The sequence below is a fragment of the Lytechinus variegatus genome, chromosome 10, assembly GCF_018143015.1.
Source record: "Lytechinus variegatus isolate NC3 chromosome 10, Lvar_3.0, whole genome shotgun sequence".
Taxonomy (NCBI): domain Eukaryota; kingdom Metazoa; phylum Echinodermata; class Echinoidea; order Temnopleuroida; family Toxopneustidae; genus Lytechinus; species Lytechinus variegatus.
Genome location: NC_054749.1, coordinates 10174667 through 10194159, shown reverse-complemented (window position 1 = coordinate 10194159; position 19493 = coordinate 10174667). Strand labels below are relative to the sequence as shown.

Below are 19493 nucleotides of genomic sequence, written 5' to 3'. Positions count from 1 at the left end.
CTGACGCAAAGGACTTCAGACACTGGCAAACAAAACAAAATGTGCACCCCCCATACTACTTTACTTCTACCTCCCCATGCTTAAACCAGCCTATGCCCTTAGCATGGTTGAGTTACACGTTGTACATTGTCAATTCAAACCCATTCTATATGACACTATGAATTCACATCACAAGCATAACATGGGGGTGATTCAAGGATAGCTAAAATCAATGCTAAAAAGCTGCAGACCGACCTTTTTCATTTAAATGCATGTATCCTAACTTAAAATGCTTTGTAAAAGTTTAATTGTGAAAATCCAGATCCCTATTTGATAGAGTTATAACTGACTGTATAGCAGGCCAAGACTGCTATAATTTGACACCCTCAATGTGTACACATAACTAATATGTAACATGAGATGCATAGGTGTGTGTACCATCTCTACACACATTTGAGATGATGAATTATGGCATTGCTGGCTATCCATAGGTTAGGTAGACACTGAATCAATATTACTCTTGAAAGAATAATATTCAGAAATATTGTCTATGTGGGACTAGTCGAAGTTACTTGGGTATACTGCCTGGTGGGTGTTTCATAAAGCTGTTTGCAAGAGCGACTTTAAGAACGACTGGTGGTACTTTCTTACGCACAAAACCCTCGCCAATGAAGGTTTTTGTGTATATCATTTATCCCAAGAAAGGATCACCAGTCATTCTTAAAGTCGCTCTTAACTTACAAACAGCTTTATGAAATGCCCCTGGCCTACATGTACACTTGTACTTTAACCAAAAGGCCAGTATCCCATACTTGGCTTACAAAAAAAAAAAATGAATTGAAAAAACTCTCCTTTTTTCTCAAATATCTTGTGGGCAATTCATTTGATAAACATTGTAAATTGGCATTATATAGAAGAGAGTGATACATGGCAACCTATATTTCCAAGCTAATCAAGGAATTTAAGACTATGTATGATTTTTATAATCTGTGTTTAAACACAATTCCTTCTGCAAAGGCTACGTGTACCTGGCTTATATTTCCATGATGATTCATTTTGGAAACCAACTATTTGATTTTAAAAAGCAAAGGTGAAGTGTTATATACTCTGATTACATTGTGCCTTCTCCAAGAATAGGATATGTATTGAAACAAGGGAGGAGCTCTGAAAATGTATAATAAAGATAATAAACAGATAGTTCACGTATAGTGAATACTATGTACAATTTTTTTTTCTAGGCGCTCACAAAAGAATCTAAACACTGATAGCCCAGGAAACCTTTTACATTGCACAATTAAAGAAATAAATTCTTGCCGGGTAGATTCTATCTACCTCAACTGGGTTTAGCCCTACATAATTTGGATCAATTGCTTGCTGAAGAAAATTCCACCATGACTGGGATATGAACCCATGACCCTCTGTTTCAAAGTCCGGAGACTTATCTACTAGGCTACAACACTTCACATATGTATGTACATCTATGTGTATATATGTTGAAGATGATTTCTTGCAATTGTGATTAATGAAAAACTTTAATACATTGCCTGACATAATGCAGTATGGGCCACCATTGCAATCTCTATATTATTCCAAGCACCATATGCATATAAATATGACTATATGAGATATGAATGCACAAAATGCTAATAATTTATCTAGTAACACAAATACAGATTGCAAAGAGAGTATTTAAATATGTCAAGGAAAGGAGAATGGGAGAGACATGTACAGTGTGAAAGAGAGACAAAGAGAAAGGGAATAAATTTTAAAGGGCTAGGGGGAATAAAAAAAACAAAGGAAAATGAAGAGAAAGACAACCAAATTGGAAATGGTAAAATGAGGCAGGGAATGTAAGAAAAAAAATCATCTGAAAGAACAGTAAAGACAAGGATATAGTATGGAAAGACTGAGAGAAAAAGATAGACACAGGTTGTGTTCAATGTCAATTTTCAAATTCAAACAGCAACATGAATCTCGATTTAAAAATCCATTTTCAAAGGCAGATACAATGAGAAACGAAGGGTGTGTTAAACGTCCCCCATTCCTGGTTGTAGAAGTAAACATCTTTCAGATGGTGATTCGGAAGAAAATTCAAACGCCAATAAAGTTGCTTTTGGATTTTACGACCTTCGGCATCGTGAATGCAACAAAATGCGATGCTGAACACGATTGAGTTTCGAAACATCTTTAAATTTGCTCTCGCTGTGGAAGCCATACAAGCACATGCCAGAATTGACCTTTGTTTTGATGCAGTAAGCTGCGTTAACAAGAGTGGGTAATTTAAAGACAATTAACTCATCATTTATAGCTTTATTCATTTTTTTTATTCTGAACAGTGCACTGCTGATCCTGTTTGCATTCTGTGTTTTGCAATTGCATTTTCAATCATGAATCATGTTGCTGTTTAAATTTGAAAATTGACAATGAACACCCCCATAGACAGAGAGTAAGTGAGAGAGAAAAAGAGATGCAAAGACAGATACAGAAAGAGAGAGAGATATGATAACACAAACAATAAATGAAATGAAGAGTACAATATATCCCACCATGCCTTGTGAAATGGATACATGATGCACAATACATTCTTTGTCATGCTCATCATAACCATTTGTCCATTCTTTGCTTCGGTCATCTAAAAAACAAATTGTTTTTTTTCAAACTTCTGTGCCTTAAGTCTGGATCTAAACTCTGAATATCTTGAACTACTTCCAAAATAAATTCCTATAAAGTCCCTTGGCGGTTGGGAAAACTTTAATTTTCACCCCACAAGATCTGAAATTTCCTCCCATTTAATTTACCGCTTCAAAATCACTATAGCTCTTCATTCAAATTTATATCAGGTTATTAAGGAAAAAATATCCCACCTGCTCCAACAAATCACACAGAATTCTTAAATATTCAATGCAAACTTGATTTTCATGCTACAATGCCCAAATAAAATGCGATCGTTGATGCATATTTACACTTTTGTAATGATAATTTTGATCCATATCAGTTGACTCTTGTTCATAAAATTGAAGAAAAAAATATATGTAAGGATTTCTCTCTTGGTAACACCAAATTTCATAGGACAGAGAGAGTCAGATAATTTATTTTACAGATGTTTGTTTTCCAATTAGTTCTTCATCCAGCACTATCACATTGCTTTGTAACAAGGAATCTTTTTTTCTCATGTTGGACTTGCCAGTCGGAGAAACACACATATTTACACATTAGATGTCTTAATAATATGATTTAAATCTTTATAGAAACATGCAATTCAAATAAAAAGATTTGTTAGATTAACTGCAAGAATCACTCTTTTTTTTATAATGAACAAGTAAAAATGTGCATTAACATTTTGTTTTGAAAATTACAGAGAATGTTCAGTAAGAATGAAAAGACCATTTATAAAATAAAATTCAATTATAAAATGACCAATCATACCAATGGAAAAGGAAAAAAAGATTTTGACATTTTCTTGTAGCTCTATGATTGCAATGGCAGTGATGGAATGGTTACTTTTGTGTAAAGTTTGGCCATGAGATGCGCTTGATTTGGATCATCTTGTGTGGAGAGCTGGTGGGATAAAATCTTCCGTGATAAATCTACGAGAACAAAATGCATTTATGTACCTAAACAATGGACATGCTGCATGCATCGCTACAAGGAGGCACTACGGACGGCTAGTGGTCCTAGAGTGAGTTGGTTTTGGGCGGTGGGCGAGGGGGTGGGTAGACTGGACTCTTAGGGGTGCTGGAGGGGGGCGGACGGTCACCCTTGTGGGGCTTAGGCGGTGGTGGTGGCAGAGGTGCTCTTCGTTTGGTGAAGTTGACTCCAGGTTGGTTGTGACCGGCGGGGCTGTGGCTACTGGGGGGAGTGGCACAAATAGGTTGGGGTTATTCAAAATTAGGTGTAGGTTAAAGACAAGGGATCGATTCCATGCCAAACTAAAATAGAGACATAAAAAACGAAGAACTGATGCAACGCCTCTGGCAGTCTCGCCTGCATATATGCTGTATTACTGAAGCGCGCTTAGAGACTGTAAATAAAATAAGTGTTAAGCGCTATATAAGCAAGTTAAGTTATTATCACTATGCATGCTAGCTAGTCTTGCAAGCACAGACCCTTGTTTTTCGCATAGTGCATATTATGTACAGTCTACGGTAGTGAGAGTAGATTCTCTATGTAATATGGCTGGCTTTCAGAGACACAGAGTTTGGCATCTAATAATCACTCTAGATATGGTATAATTGGTTGGTTAAAGTGTTTAACATAAGTGTGTGCTTACCCAAAATAAGAAATAATCATTATTTTTTAGGGACTTATTTTCTTTTCCCAATTAGGCGATTGCAGAGTTTTGGGGGCTATTCTTTTCATTTGGAGGGCTACTTTTTAAGGGTTATACATGTAAGTAATCATAGAGTAAAAACAAACATTATTCTTCTGCCATAGTTAGAATGATTTTCTAGAATATTGTTTGTGACACATCTTGGGGGGGATTCTAGACAGACAAGGGCAGGGCATGAATTTTGGGGTAATTTTAGGGGCTATTTGGGCTGTCAAAATCAGCTGTTGATCTCATGTATTTCCAATGCTGGTGCTTACACACTACATGATATCTTTTTTTTCTAAACAAGTTTCAAGAATAGGAACATGAATGGAAATGACCATTTACTTACAAAACTATGACAAAATATTGATTTTCATCAAATTCTTCGGTCTAAAATGACCTTTGACCTTGATTCAATTACCTGAATACTGAGATAAAAGCTGATACTTGATCCCCCTTATAAAATAGCCTCATGGAACATCAAAAACAATTTAGATCAGTAACATTATATAAAAACATGTTTGTATATAAAAACCAAATATCATTGACCTTGACAAGAAATATTATTCAATTATTATCATTTCTGAAATTGAATAAACACCTCACACATATCTCATTTAATTAGAGATAATGAGCAAAGAATTAAATTAAATTAAAATGATCTAAAATGATATTTGATCTTGACTTAGATACCTAATATTACACTTGTATAAATGATGAAACTAAATAAACATTAAATCCAAGTTTAGCAGAATAAAGACATAGGAATCAAAATCATCTTGAACATTTAAAATATTAATCTTTGGATTGATACAATGATTTTAATATTGTTGACCACAAAATGGCCCTAGACAATTACCTTGTGATCCAAAATTTGATTAATAAATTTTGGCAATACTCAATTGCCATTGCAAAGGACAATGGCTTTTAAAATAAATTTTGAAAAGTCAAAAGCTTTCCCTTGGTATTTTTTTCAATACTGCTACCATAACATAGTCAAAGTTCATTCTGAGAATGACCTAAATTGACCTTAATCATGTGACCTGAAACTCATACCGAATTACAGGTGACACCTGACTATAATCCATATACGTGTATCTGTATTTTTTTAAAGATAAGTCCTAATACCTTCAAAGCTATGATGACATTAAAAAAACTCAACGAAATTTGATGTTGATGATGTGGCTGTCTGCAAAGCCACACCTCAGTCGCGCTTATGCTATGCAGGCGAGACAAAAAATAGGTACATCTAATAGCAATAAGAGATATGATGTACATGTAGGATATTAAAGGAAAATGAGAAGATGTGAGAGACGATGGGAAGGTAGAAATATAAGGAGAGACAGAAAATAAGAAGGGAAGATGAGAGAGAGGAAGAGAGATGGGAGGGGGGGGACAGAAGTTGCATTAAAGAAAGTAAAATAAGACCAAAATAATCAAACATAAAGATAAGCAATTGGTAAATGAAATGTAAAAAAAAGGGGCTGCCAAATTTGAGAGCTGAGAATACAATTTTCCCCCTAGTTTTGAGATGGGGGGGGGTGTAAAATAGAAAGCCAATGCAAAAAAGCATGAAGAGGAGATGGAGGGGTCAGAGGAAATAAAAGAGAAAGAAAGGAAGAAGGAAAAGAAATATGCTAAATAAAAACAGTGGTTAGAAACAAAGACACATCATTCCACTTCATACGATTTGGGGAAAATTCTGAGAAATACCAATATATATGTAGTAAACTCAGGACTTTTTCCACAATAACAATATTTTCATTTTACATAACAGTGCCAATGGTCACTATATATGTGAAATCTATTACATGTACATTATTAACATTCTGAATCTGTACTTTTGATGCTAACAGATACACATTTCTTATTCTGTGGAGTCCTTTTATCAATGACGTATAAATGACAATTTACTCTGTATCAATGTATTTTGACATTATTTGGTAATAACTTCAGTTCAGTTCCTTTTCGTAAATCTTGTTTTTTGGCTATTCCATAACCTTATTGGTTCATGAAAAAAAATGTGAAAATGTAATATGATAGGTTTAATTTAGAGGGTTTATCAATCTAGAATTAGTAGAAAGGGTTTTAAAATAAGAACCTGTCCTAAATCTCCAACAGGAAAATTTCTTGAAAATTCTTTGTTTGGTTTTGTAAACAATATTCGCATTACATCAAGACATGGCACAATATCATATGCACAATGTTGTCAGTCAAACATAGAATATTTAATACAAAAAAAAATTGTATATACTTTTCAAAACATTGTTAAAAGCTTTTGAAAAAGATAAGATCACTTATCTAGAATACTATCATCAACTTTGCAAGTCCCCCAAAACATGCCATTCACATTAACTAGAGCCAATTTTACATCTAGTTGAAATTCCTAAGCAATACAAAAGCCATATCACTATAAGTTTGCTATAAAAAGCATTTCAATACATCTATATTCAGTATTATGCTATAAGTCAAGATTACTAAAGCTAAGCCTATGAGTATTTATGTTAAATGCTATAATACAACATGGCAGCTATAATGACGGATATATACAAGTGAAGCGGAATGATGCTAGCTAACCACAGAAAATAATTAACAATGAAACAAGAGGATACTAACAAAGTAATTACACATACAGTATATAATGAATAAAATAATAAAGTAAACATTATTAGATAAGAGAGAAGTTAAATCATTGGTAGTAAGGGATTAGAATATGGGTTTATATAGCACTCATATCTTCTGAGCGGACGACCAGAAACTGCATTGCCTCCGGAAAGACAACAAAATTATTATATCCATAATTCATAATTAATTACTTCTCAAAGTTTCTTTTAAAGAGTGCACTTGTACATGTACACAATGCCAAAGCCATTCAAATATGTAATATATTTTCTTATCATGTTTGTATTTTGGTATTGCATTATGTCTTGATGATTAATGATAGTGCTTATTGTGACTTTTAAACTTGAAATTGAAAAGTTGGACTTAATCTATTATGGGAATTGTTGCTATTGCCAAAATTGTTATCATCATCATCATCAATATCGTCATCACAACTATCATTATTATCATTAGTAGTAGTAGTACTTGTGGTAGTATTACTGGTAGAGTAGTAGTACTAGTGGTGGTGGTAGTAGTAGTAGTAGTAGTAGTAGAGTAGTATGATTTTTATTATCAATATCATATTATCACAATAACACCACCACCATCATTATCACCATGATCTATCATCATCATCATCATCATCATCGTCGTCATCAATCATCAATGGATAAGGGGTCATTTGGAGGGTAATTTTGCCCTAAATACAAGAACACTGCAAAAACAATAGTTTCTCATTAGTAAAAATAATAATTGATTAATAACAAATAATCCACCAAAAGCAAAGACACAACAGACAGAGAAGCAAAATAATAAAAAAGTCACAAAATATTCAAGGAGATGAAAAAAAAACAAGGATTTAAAAAATCATTATTCCAATAATACAAAAACACATCGATTAAATCCCATCAAAAGTAACGTGATGAAGTATGACAATGTTTGCGCATGTATCAGGCCATTCATGGGAAAGGTACCGAATACTTGAAAAGGCATTTGCAACATGCATGCCAGCATTGTGCAAATTATCACTCACTAAAATGTTTAAAACAAAATAATAAAAAATGAAATGTGATGTTTTTTGAAGGCATAGTTCTATTTCAAAAGCTCTAGTGAGTGTGACACATATTTCAGACTGTAGAGAATTTTATTTTACATTTTCATTCTTTACGATCATAGCGATGAATAAAGGTATGACCATTCATTCTGAATTCCTTCATTTTTTGTGAGGTGGAAGGGGGGGGGGGTTACATTATGAATAAAGATAAGTACAGAGAAAAAAACAACACGCTCTGAAAGGAGAATGTGCCAACATGTGTATAAAGAGTGTATCAGTATTCATTGTAAAATGTGTGCAACTCCACAAGTCAGTGTGTATGGACTATTCTAGAGCTATGACCATCAAAATGACTCTAAAACTACCCTAAACTGTACATGCACATGCAATGATATGAACACTATATGCAAATAAACATCCATAACTAATGCATATTCATGACATATATGTTAATAAGACCCTATCATGCTTACTTTTCAGGTGGACCGATGCCGTCTATGGTGACCAAAGGTGCAGTAGTCTGCGAGGGAGGGGGTGGAATGGCGGTAGGAGGGTTGGGCGGGGGACCCGGTGGGGGGCCGGGCGGGGGACCTAGGGGAGGGTGCGATGAAGGGACGGAATGGGTCGTCGTGGCGTTGGAGGCGGATACCGAAGAAGGCGTGGTCCCATCGGGAGTCTTCGGCGAGAGCGAGTTGGATTCTGGTATCGAGTTGGTTTTCGGTGAGGGTGTCGGCGGTAATGGCACCGGGAAATCCATCTCTGTTGGGAGGGGGGTTATATAATGTGATTGGGCGAATAGTGGCCACCTTTATCTCTATAAAAAATGTCTTATTCTGTTTTTTTTTTATTTACACTATAAGGGAGTTTGTTCCATATCTCTATACTGTACCTTACTGTTGAATGATAGCTTCAAAGTAAAGTAGAAAACTTTCTTTCCCCCAATTTCTTTCACACGTCTAGGGATGGAAAAGGTAGTATTGTTTGTTCATAAAGGTCCCCCATATCAATCATTTTAACAGGCCTAAATGAAGACTTTTATGCCCCATTGGAACTTGTTATTTCTCATCAGTCTATGTTCTATTGAATTGAATGTGGCATGGGCATAGTCAGGAGTAGATTACACAGTCCCTCTGGGAATACTGACTGCAGCTAAATATTGATTGTTAATGAATGTCGAATGACCAGATGTGCTCTGTATAAATGTTTTTGAGTGAGCCAAAGTCACTGTGTGCATACAATATATAATCACATCAAAACTGACGATATTGAAACATTAACAGAAAATGTTTGAAGCATTTTGCAAGGCCTAACATCATTAAGTTAAGAACAAAATTTTTTTTTTTTGCTTTCCTTAACTCTTTGACTTATAAAGCACCAAATCCACTCTGTAGAGTGCTCAAGGTGCTTAGACAGCCAAGAATCAAATAAAAAAAAACTTAAGAAGATTTTTAAAATTCACCACAGAGGTATATTTTTTTATGAGTAATATTGATTACAATTTGTGCAATGAGTGATATTGCTGCTATATATAGTATTTGTTGCAAGTATGCAATATATTAATAGCCCAATTCCAAAAAAGGATTTAAAGCTAACATATGTATGCACACACGCAGTCAGGGCTTTCTGGTGCAATATTGTTATATCCTATTTTCCTGAGTGAAATTGATTGATCCTGAATGTTCAATACCAATAGGGAAAAAAAAACTCTTCTACTGAAATAAAAACACACAAATCAATTCCCCTTTCCTTAATAAACAAATATTAAGGCAGCTCACTTCAATGTAGCACTATAAAAAGAAGCATTTGGAATGCACTACAAATCAAAATATTCAATATTTGTGCACAATTCAATATCCTTTCATTAAACTTTTATGTTCAATTAAAAAGGGTAAAATGTTGATAAAAACAATCTTACTTTCGCATCCTTATACTCCATTCCATGCGAATGATTTACAACTGTTCCAACTTCAGAGTAAATTTGGAGAACTCCTGATTCATGAAACACTAAATGACAATTTTTTTCTTGAATCAAAATGTTATTGTATGAATATCCCATTTATCTTGTATCCCCTTTGAAATAAATATTTTCAACAATATTCCAATATGCATTCCAAATGCTTCTTTTTATAATAGTAGAGCTGCATGGACCTTCCTCTAACACCAAATAAAAAGACAAAATTCATGCTAACATGGTACATGGAAGTGAATAGAAAGATAAAATTCAATTAATTCCCAAATAATTCAACATATCATCAAAAACATTCACTTGAAGAAAGACATTTGAATTTTAGTCATGCTAGAGAAATGATGCATTGTTCCAACAGTAAATATTAAAGTTTGGAAGATTTTCAAAATCAAGTTGGCATTAAAAAAACCTGAATATTCAGAAGATTTCATTTCTAATGCTGTTACTTTGTCAACAGGAAAAGAATATTGTACCAACATTAGATCTGTAAGCATCCTTTAAACTGGTATCCTTAATAATTGTCGGGATACATTTGCAATAGTAGTCTAAATGAGGTCTGTGAAGTACTTTGATTATGCCAGATGATGAATCTTAAGACTGGTCATTTCAAACACTTAGGGATTTTGAAATTTTAATTCAGATCTTTTGAAACAGGAACTGAGCTCAAATTCAGACTGGACAAACAGTACGATGCACAGTAGCGTGTATTATCTTACACTATTAGGGATAACAGAAGGGTATACCACAAAAATAAAATTCTTGACTTGTGTCTGAGAGGAAGACATTAATATCACAATCACTATCTAAACCCACTTGGAAGCAATGCATCATTTCTGTACATAAAACAATCTATCACGAGAAAAGAGCCTGAACATGATCTTCATTAAAATCAAAGACAGAAATGCAATAGAAACTGTTGATAGATGGAAAGTGAGAGTCGGGCCTGCATAAATCTCACCACAATGCAATTTGGACAGTCATTAAGAACAACGATCTTTAGTTGGGATGTCATGCACAATAAACCTGTACAATTGGGTGCATGGTACAGATAATAGGGAAGTAAGGCTTATATTTCTTACTTCTCCAAAAATATATTTTCCTACAAAAATATTAAAGTACTCCTTGTAGAATGCTGGAACTATATACATGTACATATGAGGTCAAAGGTTTACATCATACACACAATAATACTCATTGCCAGAAACTAAAAATCTACAGTCTCTTTAAAAGGTATTTGTGGAAAAGAAAATGAAATTTGGTATTAAACCTACATGCAAGAACTAATTGCACTCTTTCATTGGACTTTACTTTATCTCAGTGAGATTCTGTTCTAAAATAAAAATATTTTAGGGAAATTGAAATTAATCTTGATACCACGTTTTGAAACTTTCCTTACCATAATTTAAAATGATCTTTAGTTTTGTTGTATTGTGTGATGAATGAAACAAAGATATATGTTTGTTAACATTTGACCTCAAATGTATGTGCAGTTTTTGCTATTACTTCAGATTACATTCTAATTGTTATTTTTCTACTTTCCCAGTTACTGTGCTAAGCTTTTATAGGAAAGAGAGGTGGAAGAAATTACGGCCCTTTTTTCGTCGCTATCAATATGATTGTGATTTTCCCGAAGAGAAATACAGGCTAAAAAAAAAACAGTAGCTGTGACATTGGACATCAATCCACACATTCCCGCGCCTATCTAAAACTAACTTTCAGTGGAGAATTTTCTGATTACTGATTGAAATATACCACTTTGTTACAATGTTAACAAGATGCTTACCTCCTGGAAAGTACCATTCTGCGTGTGAGATGAAGGACTCTACGATGCCTGGTGCCGCCCCTATTGATGTCCTGGTAGGTGCAAGGAAGGAGAGAAAATAGATGACAAAAAAAGAAGAAAAATCATTTAATTTCAAACTGATTCATAAAGAACATAGATGACAAAAAAAGAAAAAAATAGTTGCATAATGATTCACAATGATACACTGGTGTGTTGGCTCAGTTGGTAGAGCGTCCATCTCACAACTGGGAGGTCGGTGGCTTCAAACCCCGGCCGCGTCAGGCCAAAAGACGTATTGCTGCTACCCTTTTTGGCATTCAACGATTAAAGGGATAGAGCCTCGTTGATCTGGCGCTGCACAGCGGCTGCCGGGCCCACGATCAATTGGGCAAAGAAAATTTTCGGAGTACTTCATTTCATGTCTATTTCGAAGAATAAATTATTGATTTTCATTTTCATTCAGAATAGCTATAGATTGATTGAATATAATTTCTGTAAGTGCTTTACGATGACAATATTCAGGATCATGAACAAATGATAACAGCAAATAAAACAGTAATGATTGTACAATTGATATACAACATGTTCTATGTAACATGGTCCTTATAACACCTATTTCTAGTACTACATAAGCTGCATCATTTAGAAATCTACTCATAAGTTTCACAGTAAACACATTTCAACTGCTAATAGTGATATCTTTCAGATCCATGTTTCATAAGGCTTTATAATGATCCACTGATATCAATATTTATTGTCATGGTTACAATCACCATGGTTACAGCAAACCAAATACCAATGCTCTATAAAATTAACCAATACTTGCCAGTGAAAGAGTATTAAGTTACACAAAACTGGAATTGGGACCATTGCAACAGCCTGTCTTTCTACACTTTTTCATTGCAAATTATGTAGACATACCTGAATAAAATGCAGAGAATTGTCAGCAAAAGACAAAAGTGCATGGTGAATTGAATACACCCATTTATTATTGCTATGATAATCAAGTATGATTGTATAATGGATATATAATAGTATTCAGAACACTTTATCTATCTCACCCTAAATCATCCTTCTCTGACCAGAGCATGTTTGGTGCTATTACTAGTGAAAGATTTGATGAGTTCATCTTGTTCTTATCGCTCCTGTCTGCTACTACCTTCAAGAACCGACAAAGATACCTGTAGGGGGTTAAGAAACAACCACAATAATACTGGGAGACATTCTATGAAAGTAATCAGCACAAGCTAAATGTCAGTTCTGGCAATATCAATAATATATTTGGCCTTGATTAGCCGACAAAAACTGTATATAGGTTTTTAGGCAGAAAATTGTTTAGTATATGGGATATGTATGGATTTTTGAGGCAATGCCCTACAAATTTGTGATAAAAAGCACAAACCCAATTGGAAACTTGCAAGCCTATTGAAGAACAGCAAACTACAGCTGCATGCAATGACTTTGCATGTGAAAGAGTGATACAAAGGTTTGTTGATCGCGTGTATTGAAAATGCGGTCAGCATTACCGAAGTCTGATTCTGATGACCGCCGATGAAATGACAAGTTGAAGTTAGTTAAATTCTTATTACCGTAAGTTGTCGTAGTTGCATTTTGGGAGTTTCTGGACAACCTTCTTCAAGGCCTCTTTCTTCTGGTTCGGATCTTTGACGCTAAAAAAGAACAAGATGAAATAATTTAGATTAAAATAACGATAGCAACGCTAATAGAGAATGGGATTATGGAAAATTAAAGGGCAAGTCTATCACAGCAAAAAGTTTGAAGCGAAACTTTAAAGGGGAATCCAGCCTTGGTCATAAAATGGTATGTGGAAAGGAGAAAATTATTTAAAACAGAATGGTGAAAGTTTGAAGAAAATCAGACAAGCATTAAGAACGTTATGGCTGCTTTAATATTGAGATCCCTAAGACTGTAGGTTTCAAATTGGCAACAGGCTAAGTAAATCATAACATGGGGAAAGGCCATGTATTTAATTATCAGGGATTTGTGGTGTTCTACTAAGTACCCAGTAATCCAATATAACCCAGGAAGTCTATTGTTTTATATCCTCATGAAAGAAAAATATAATTTGAACTGAAACTTTTGAGAAAAAAAAGACATTTTAATCACTATTTAATGTATTGGAGTACATATGAAAGAGTAGTCCTTGCCTTACATCACTATGACATCACCTATTCTACCAATTGAAGTCTCCATGTGTATAATGATTACCAATATTTACAACTTTTAAAAATGTATTACTTGTTTTATTGTTTGCCCGATATCGTTCAAACTTTCACCTCTCAACTTGTCTGATTTTTCTTTTCCCTCTAAGAACAAGTTTTTATTTGGATTGAATAACCCTTTAATTTCATGACTTTTTTCTTTTATATTTGATTAAAAAATAAATCAGTGTTACGCTTGTTTAATTTTTCCTCTTTTTATTCAAATCCACTGCTTGTTAAGACAGGCTTGCCCTTTAAGTTATTTTAGTTGATATATCCTCATATTTTCAAGAATCTAATCATCAAAACAGACTTTGTTAATGATTCATTTCATGCAACAGTAAAAAGTTCATCATCATTTAATATATTCCATCATTCTTATTCAATATATCTTCATTTCCACAAAGTGTCTACAGAATCCTGTTTCATTAAGACTTGTTATAAAAACAAATGCACAATTTCAACAACAACTATATCATCAGCCAATGAAATTGAATGATTTCAGTAGCTTTACATTATTATAGCATAAGTTTTATGAAAACAGGCCCCTGGGACAAGAAACCCCTTATCACATGACACAACACTTACCTGCCAGCTTCAATGAACTCAGAATAAAGGTTAAAGGTCAATAAAGGAGCAGGAAGTTCTCTCAAATACAGCTTCAGTACAGCTAGAGAAAACAGAGAAGAAATTTGTTGTGAGTTCATATTCAAGGAAACAAAAAATTCAATAAATTTTTAAAACAAAGTGAAGCATTAAAAAAAGGGCAGGTATGAAAAATAACAACAAACATAAAGTAAAACTGACTGAAGAGTAGGAAGTAGCATTTATATCATTGGTTGAAACAAATATCTTTGAATGCTGTGTGTACAAACAATCATTACTAGGGCTGAGTTGAAACAGACCGCCCATCGGTGACTGACCGATGCCATCCGTCACTGGTACAATTTCTTCCAGACTGGTGGACCGCTAAAATAATGAAATACGTAAGAAATTCAAAGCCACCAAATACTGAGAATATCAAACACTTTAAGACCTGCATTTCCTTATCTACAATGTAGATCTACATGTTCACATGATACTATATTCTCACACCTCACATCAACCAAATAGAGCTATGAAAATAGTACTAGTATCGAGCAGGATTTCTCAATTTCCATGCTTTAATTCATCGGGCTGTTACTTTAAACCTCCTGCGGGGGCAGCCATTGTTCAGTTTAACAACTTTTAGTTTACTCCATAGCAAAATAGGTCAAGTTCTCATTTGTACCTTTATTGATTAGAAGAAGAAGTGACAGTTTTGAGTTCTCAGAGCTGCCAACCCTAATTGTGAAAAACTTGTATTTTTAAAATTTCTTTTTATCCTATTTTCAAGCCTAAAATGCTATTTTCTTTATAATTCTGAAAAACATACCCCCCAAAAATCATCTTTCTTACAAGTTTTGAAAATTCTATTCAAGGGTGCAAATCCTATTTAGTGTCACATTCCCCTCAACAAGTGGAATGCCTCTGGCCGTCTCACCTGCATCATGCAATTCAACATAGCAGCAGTGCTGACTTTGAAAACTACTATAACTCGCACAAGATGTTCAGTGATACTTGGTTACTCTTATTTCCACGTTTTATGAACTAGACCAATACACTTACAGAGATAGGATGGCAATTCAACAAATACCCCCAATGTTGCCAAAATTCATTGACCTCACATGACCTTTGACCTTGATCATGTGACCTGAAACTTGCACAGGATATTCAGTGATACTTGATTACTCTTATGTCCAAGTTTCAAAAGTCAGATCAATAAACTTGCAAAGTTATGATGGTAATTCAACAGATACCCCCATTATGGCCAAAGTTCATTGACCTTTGACCTTGGTCATGTGACCTAAAATGCGCACAGGATGTTCAGTGATACTTGATTACTCTTATGTCCAAGTGTTATGAACTAGACCAACATATTTTCAAAGTTATGATGGTAATTCAACAAATACCCCCAATTCGGCCAAAGTTTATTGACCCTAAATGACCTTTGACCTTGATCATGTGACCTGAAATTTGCACAGTATGTTGAGTGATACTTGATTACTATCATGTTTAAGTTTCATGAATCAGATCCAAAAACTTTTTAAAGTTTTGATTGTAATTCAATAGATAACCCCAAATTGGCCAAAGTTCATTGACCCCAAATGACCTTTGACCTTGGTCAAGTGACATGAAACTCATGCAGGATGTTTGGTGATACTTGATCAACCTTATGTCCAAGTTTAATGACCTAGGTCCATATATTTCCTAAGTTATGATGACATTTCAAAAACTTAACCTCAGGTTAAGATTTTGATGTTGATTCCCCCAACATGGTCTAAGTTCATTGACCCTAAATGACCTTTGACCTTGGTCATGTGACATGAAACTCTAAATAGGATGTTCAGTAATACTTGATTAACCTTATGGCCAAGTTTCATGAACTAGGTCCATATATAATTTCTAAGTTATGATGTCATTTCAAAAACTTAACCTCAGGTTTAAATTTGATGTTGACGCCGCCGACGCCGCTGCCGTCGGAAAAGTGGCGCCTATAGTCTCACTCTGCTATGCAGGTGAGACAAAAATCCTACTAAATATTATAAAATTCTACTAATTGGCAACTCAGGCTAAATGAAAGACACCAAAGTATGAAAGGGTAGGGGCTTGGTTTTGAGGTTCCATGTCTGGTGACAATTGCTCCCCTCTAAATTCCAAACACTAATCAAATGATCAACTTTAACCCTGGGTTTAACACTATACTCTACCCTAAACCAACATAAAACCCTATCGCAAACCTAACCCTATCCCTGCATCTTACACGAAATGAAGCCCTGAGCAATGGTCGCAGTCTGAGCAAATGTCCTGTCACCAGCTTTTGAATGCAGGAACAGGGTTTCAAGATCAATAATCTCTACCTCTGAACCAGTATACATTCTAATGCACACAAAACATATCTATCGATTGATTATATTCTTTCCTGCTCCATGGTTTCTATATATCTTGCTCTCCAAGTCCCATACAGTCTAAAGGGCAATGATATCTCTTCCTCTTGGTATCATATATGTACGTTATACTTTTAAAACAGAACAAGATGAATTGCCACAAACACAATCTGCTTTTAAGGGAGCATAACTGTTCTTCAATTGACAACTGGAATAATTAAATATGGAGGAAGAGGAAATACATGTATACAGCGTTCTCGCCAGTGTATAATACGCATGGTTCAAACACCATGCGTGCGGAAATGGAGACCAAGTGGAACCATGCGTAAAATTTCAGCGACATGCGTGGCGACATGCGTGGAAAAATTAAATGGAAATATTTCAAAAAAAATAATACACTCCATGAACTCATCTTAGTGATATCAACTTAATTTATCGGGTTGCGCCGAAGTCCCACCAACTTAAGACCACTTACAGGCTTACTACGGCTAGGAAAGTGGCAAGGCGCCCAGCTAGCTCGCGGCTGCTCGCTACGGTTCTCCCGACTCCCTGGTCCTTTCATTCTCCCCCAGTCATCCATGACACAACTCACTGCAGACATAAAAACCACACACACAAATTCTCTCCCCATCATCACAAGATCAACTCACTGCCAACATTATACACACACAGGACACAACGCAAGCACATGTTTGACCGTTGTTTGACCCTGGCAATTGTTTCTTCAAGTGATTGTTTATAATTTTTAGTGCTGTGATGAGAGTTATTTCCGTGATTGACTGATATCTGATTTGATTTAATCCAAGTTTGAATGTGTGGTAGGCCTACTTGGTTTACTTGAGGTCTGTATGTTTACTGTTTAGTATTTTTAGCCCATTATTTGTCAAGAAAGATCTGCATTCGTGTCCAAATACAATGTAAAAAGATAAAATTTTTGTAGAACTTTCGTACAATTCTGAGAAAAGTAATTTTATCATACAATATACCTGCAAGCCTGCAAATGGGAAGTTGAAATTATTTAAATGATGCATTAAAAAAAAGACTATCCATCATGAATGCCGTCCAAAGCCTCTCTTTGCAATTAAATATACCCTGACCTAATTTCTCAACACAGGCCATGTAGCAACCAAACCCAACACAGAATGAAAAGGGCAGCAATCTTGTAACCCCCCCCCCCACCGCAAGAATATCAGATTTCCAAACATGTGCTTCTCAAGATTGTGCAATACTAGCGGAGACAAAGAAAGTTATGTAAACAACTCGCGGAGGGTTGGGACTAGTCTTTGTTTTCAGTCACTTAAGAAAATGGCAAACTGGATAAAGGTGAAATACATCATTAAAAAAATGATTGTTTGGAATGAAAAGACTAAGATTAAAGGAAATATGACTGAAAAATATCCATAGTTCAATCGCTAATTTCATTACTGACAGAACAATAATATGGGTTTTATTAACTTCTGGTCAATATTCCAATATGACAAGACTCCCATTTAAGACTAGCGAGCAAATGATGGTGGGGGGGGGGTTCTGGAATGAAAACCAAAATAAAAAACTTCTCACACAAGTCACACACAAATCCCAATACACTAACTTTGATGATACAATCACAAGTGTTGCTTAACGCAACGCACGTCCTCTCTACTGACTTTGTACAGTCACAGAAATACACACAACACACACGATGCATCCTCATACCATGCATGCACACGGCATACACTGCAGGCTCCAAGCAGAGAAAGTTTGTCCTCTGCTCGAAAAGTAAATCATTCTGTCAGCTCCAAATTCCATGTTTTTTCTATATCAGTGCTTGGATTCGGCGCTGGCTCCCAAGCCTACTGAACGGCAAGTATCTGTGCATTTATGTGCATTTGTGTGGGCTTAAAAATACGCCACAATGGGGCTTCCTTAGCGTTTCTATTTGATGAAAAGGCCGTCGCTTCCGCGCTCCGCGCGGGAGGGGGGAACTCCCGCACCCACCCCCCAGGAGTGGCAGCACAAGTCCCCGACATGCGTGATTTTTTTTCTGGCGAGAACGCTGCATGTATATGGTTTTAATTTTTTCCCTGCTGCATAATATATGCAACTTTATGTAAAAGTAGACCAACACTCAATTCCCACTTATCACAATTACTGTTTGTTATTATTTTTTTTACATAATTTCTATAGTTTTTACATTTTGCTCTTTTGTTTACAGACATCATTTATCTAAGAAATGATATGAGAAAATTAATAGCCATGTTTTAGTGTGTGCTTGTGTGCGGGTAGGGGTGATAGTATAAATCTTTTTAAGGTGTGTTCCAGGTTTTAAGAGAAATAACTGTTTAAACACTAAATGTACTGAGTCCAACATTCTGGGATATAACATGAATACTCAACATTGACAATGATAAAACTCACCAGCAATGGAGTGTTCTTGGAATTCAAAGTCCACTAAATCAAGCTCAATATTGGCATCAAAGGCGGCCTACATACAACAAATAACATTTAAAAAATCATTTAATTCAATTCAGTTCAATTTGGTTTTATTAGAATACTCATCAAAAAGTCTGAAGACTATCAATGTGAGTTCACAATGGAATACATAACAATAGCAGATACATTAATGTACAT

The 19493-nt window shown here is 35.1% G+C and overlaps 1 protein-coding gene across 3 annotated transcripts in view; it reads right to left on the bottom strand.

Annotated features, from left to right (window-relative positions):
* The window catches only part of LOC121422290 (rho GTPase-activating protein 17-like), a 69437-nt gene that overhangs the window by 5279 nt on the left and 44665 nt on the right, over positions 1–19493 (bottom strand). The window contains exons 10-16 of one of the 3 annotated variants that reach the window (XR_005971143.1): positions 19281–19347; positions 14506–14587; positions 13285–13365; positions 12757–12876; positions 11696–11766; positions 8420–8705; positions 3594–3828 (exon numbers count right to left, since the gene is read on the bottom strand). Coding sequence is in view for 1 of the 3 variants with exons in the window: in XM_041617227.1 (XP_041473161.1) it covers positions 8420–8705; positions 11696–11766; positions 12757–12876; positions 13285–13365; positions 14506–14587; positions 19281–19347 (707 nt within the window). In the remaining 2 variants the exon portion in view is untranslated. The remainder of the gene's footprint in view (positions 1–3593; positions 3829–8419; positions 8706–11695; positions 11767–12756; positions 12877–13284; positions 13366–14505; positions 14588–19280; positions 19348–19493) is intronic. The other 2 variants (XR_005971144.1, XM_041617227.1) reach the window with 2 other exon arrangements.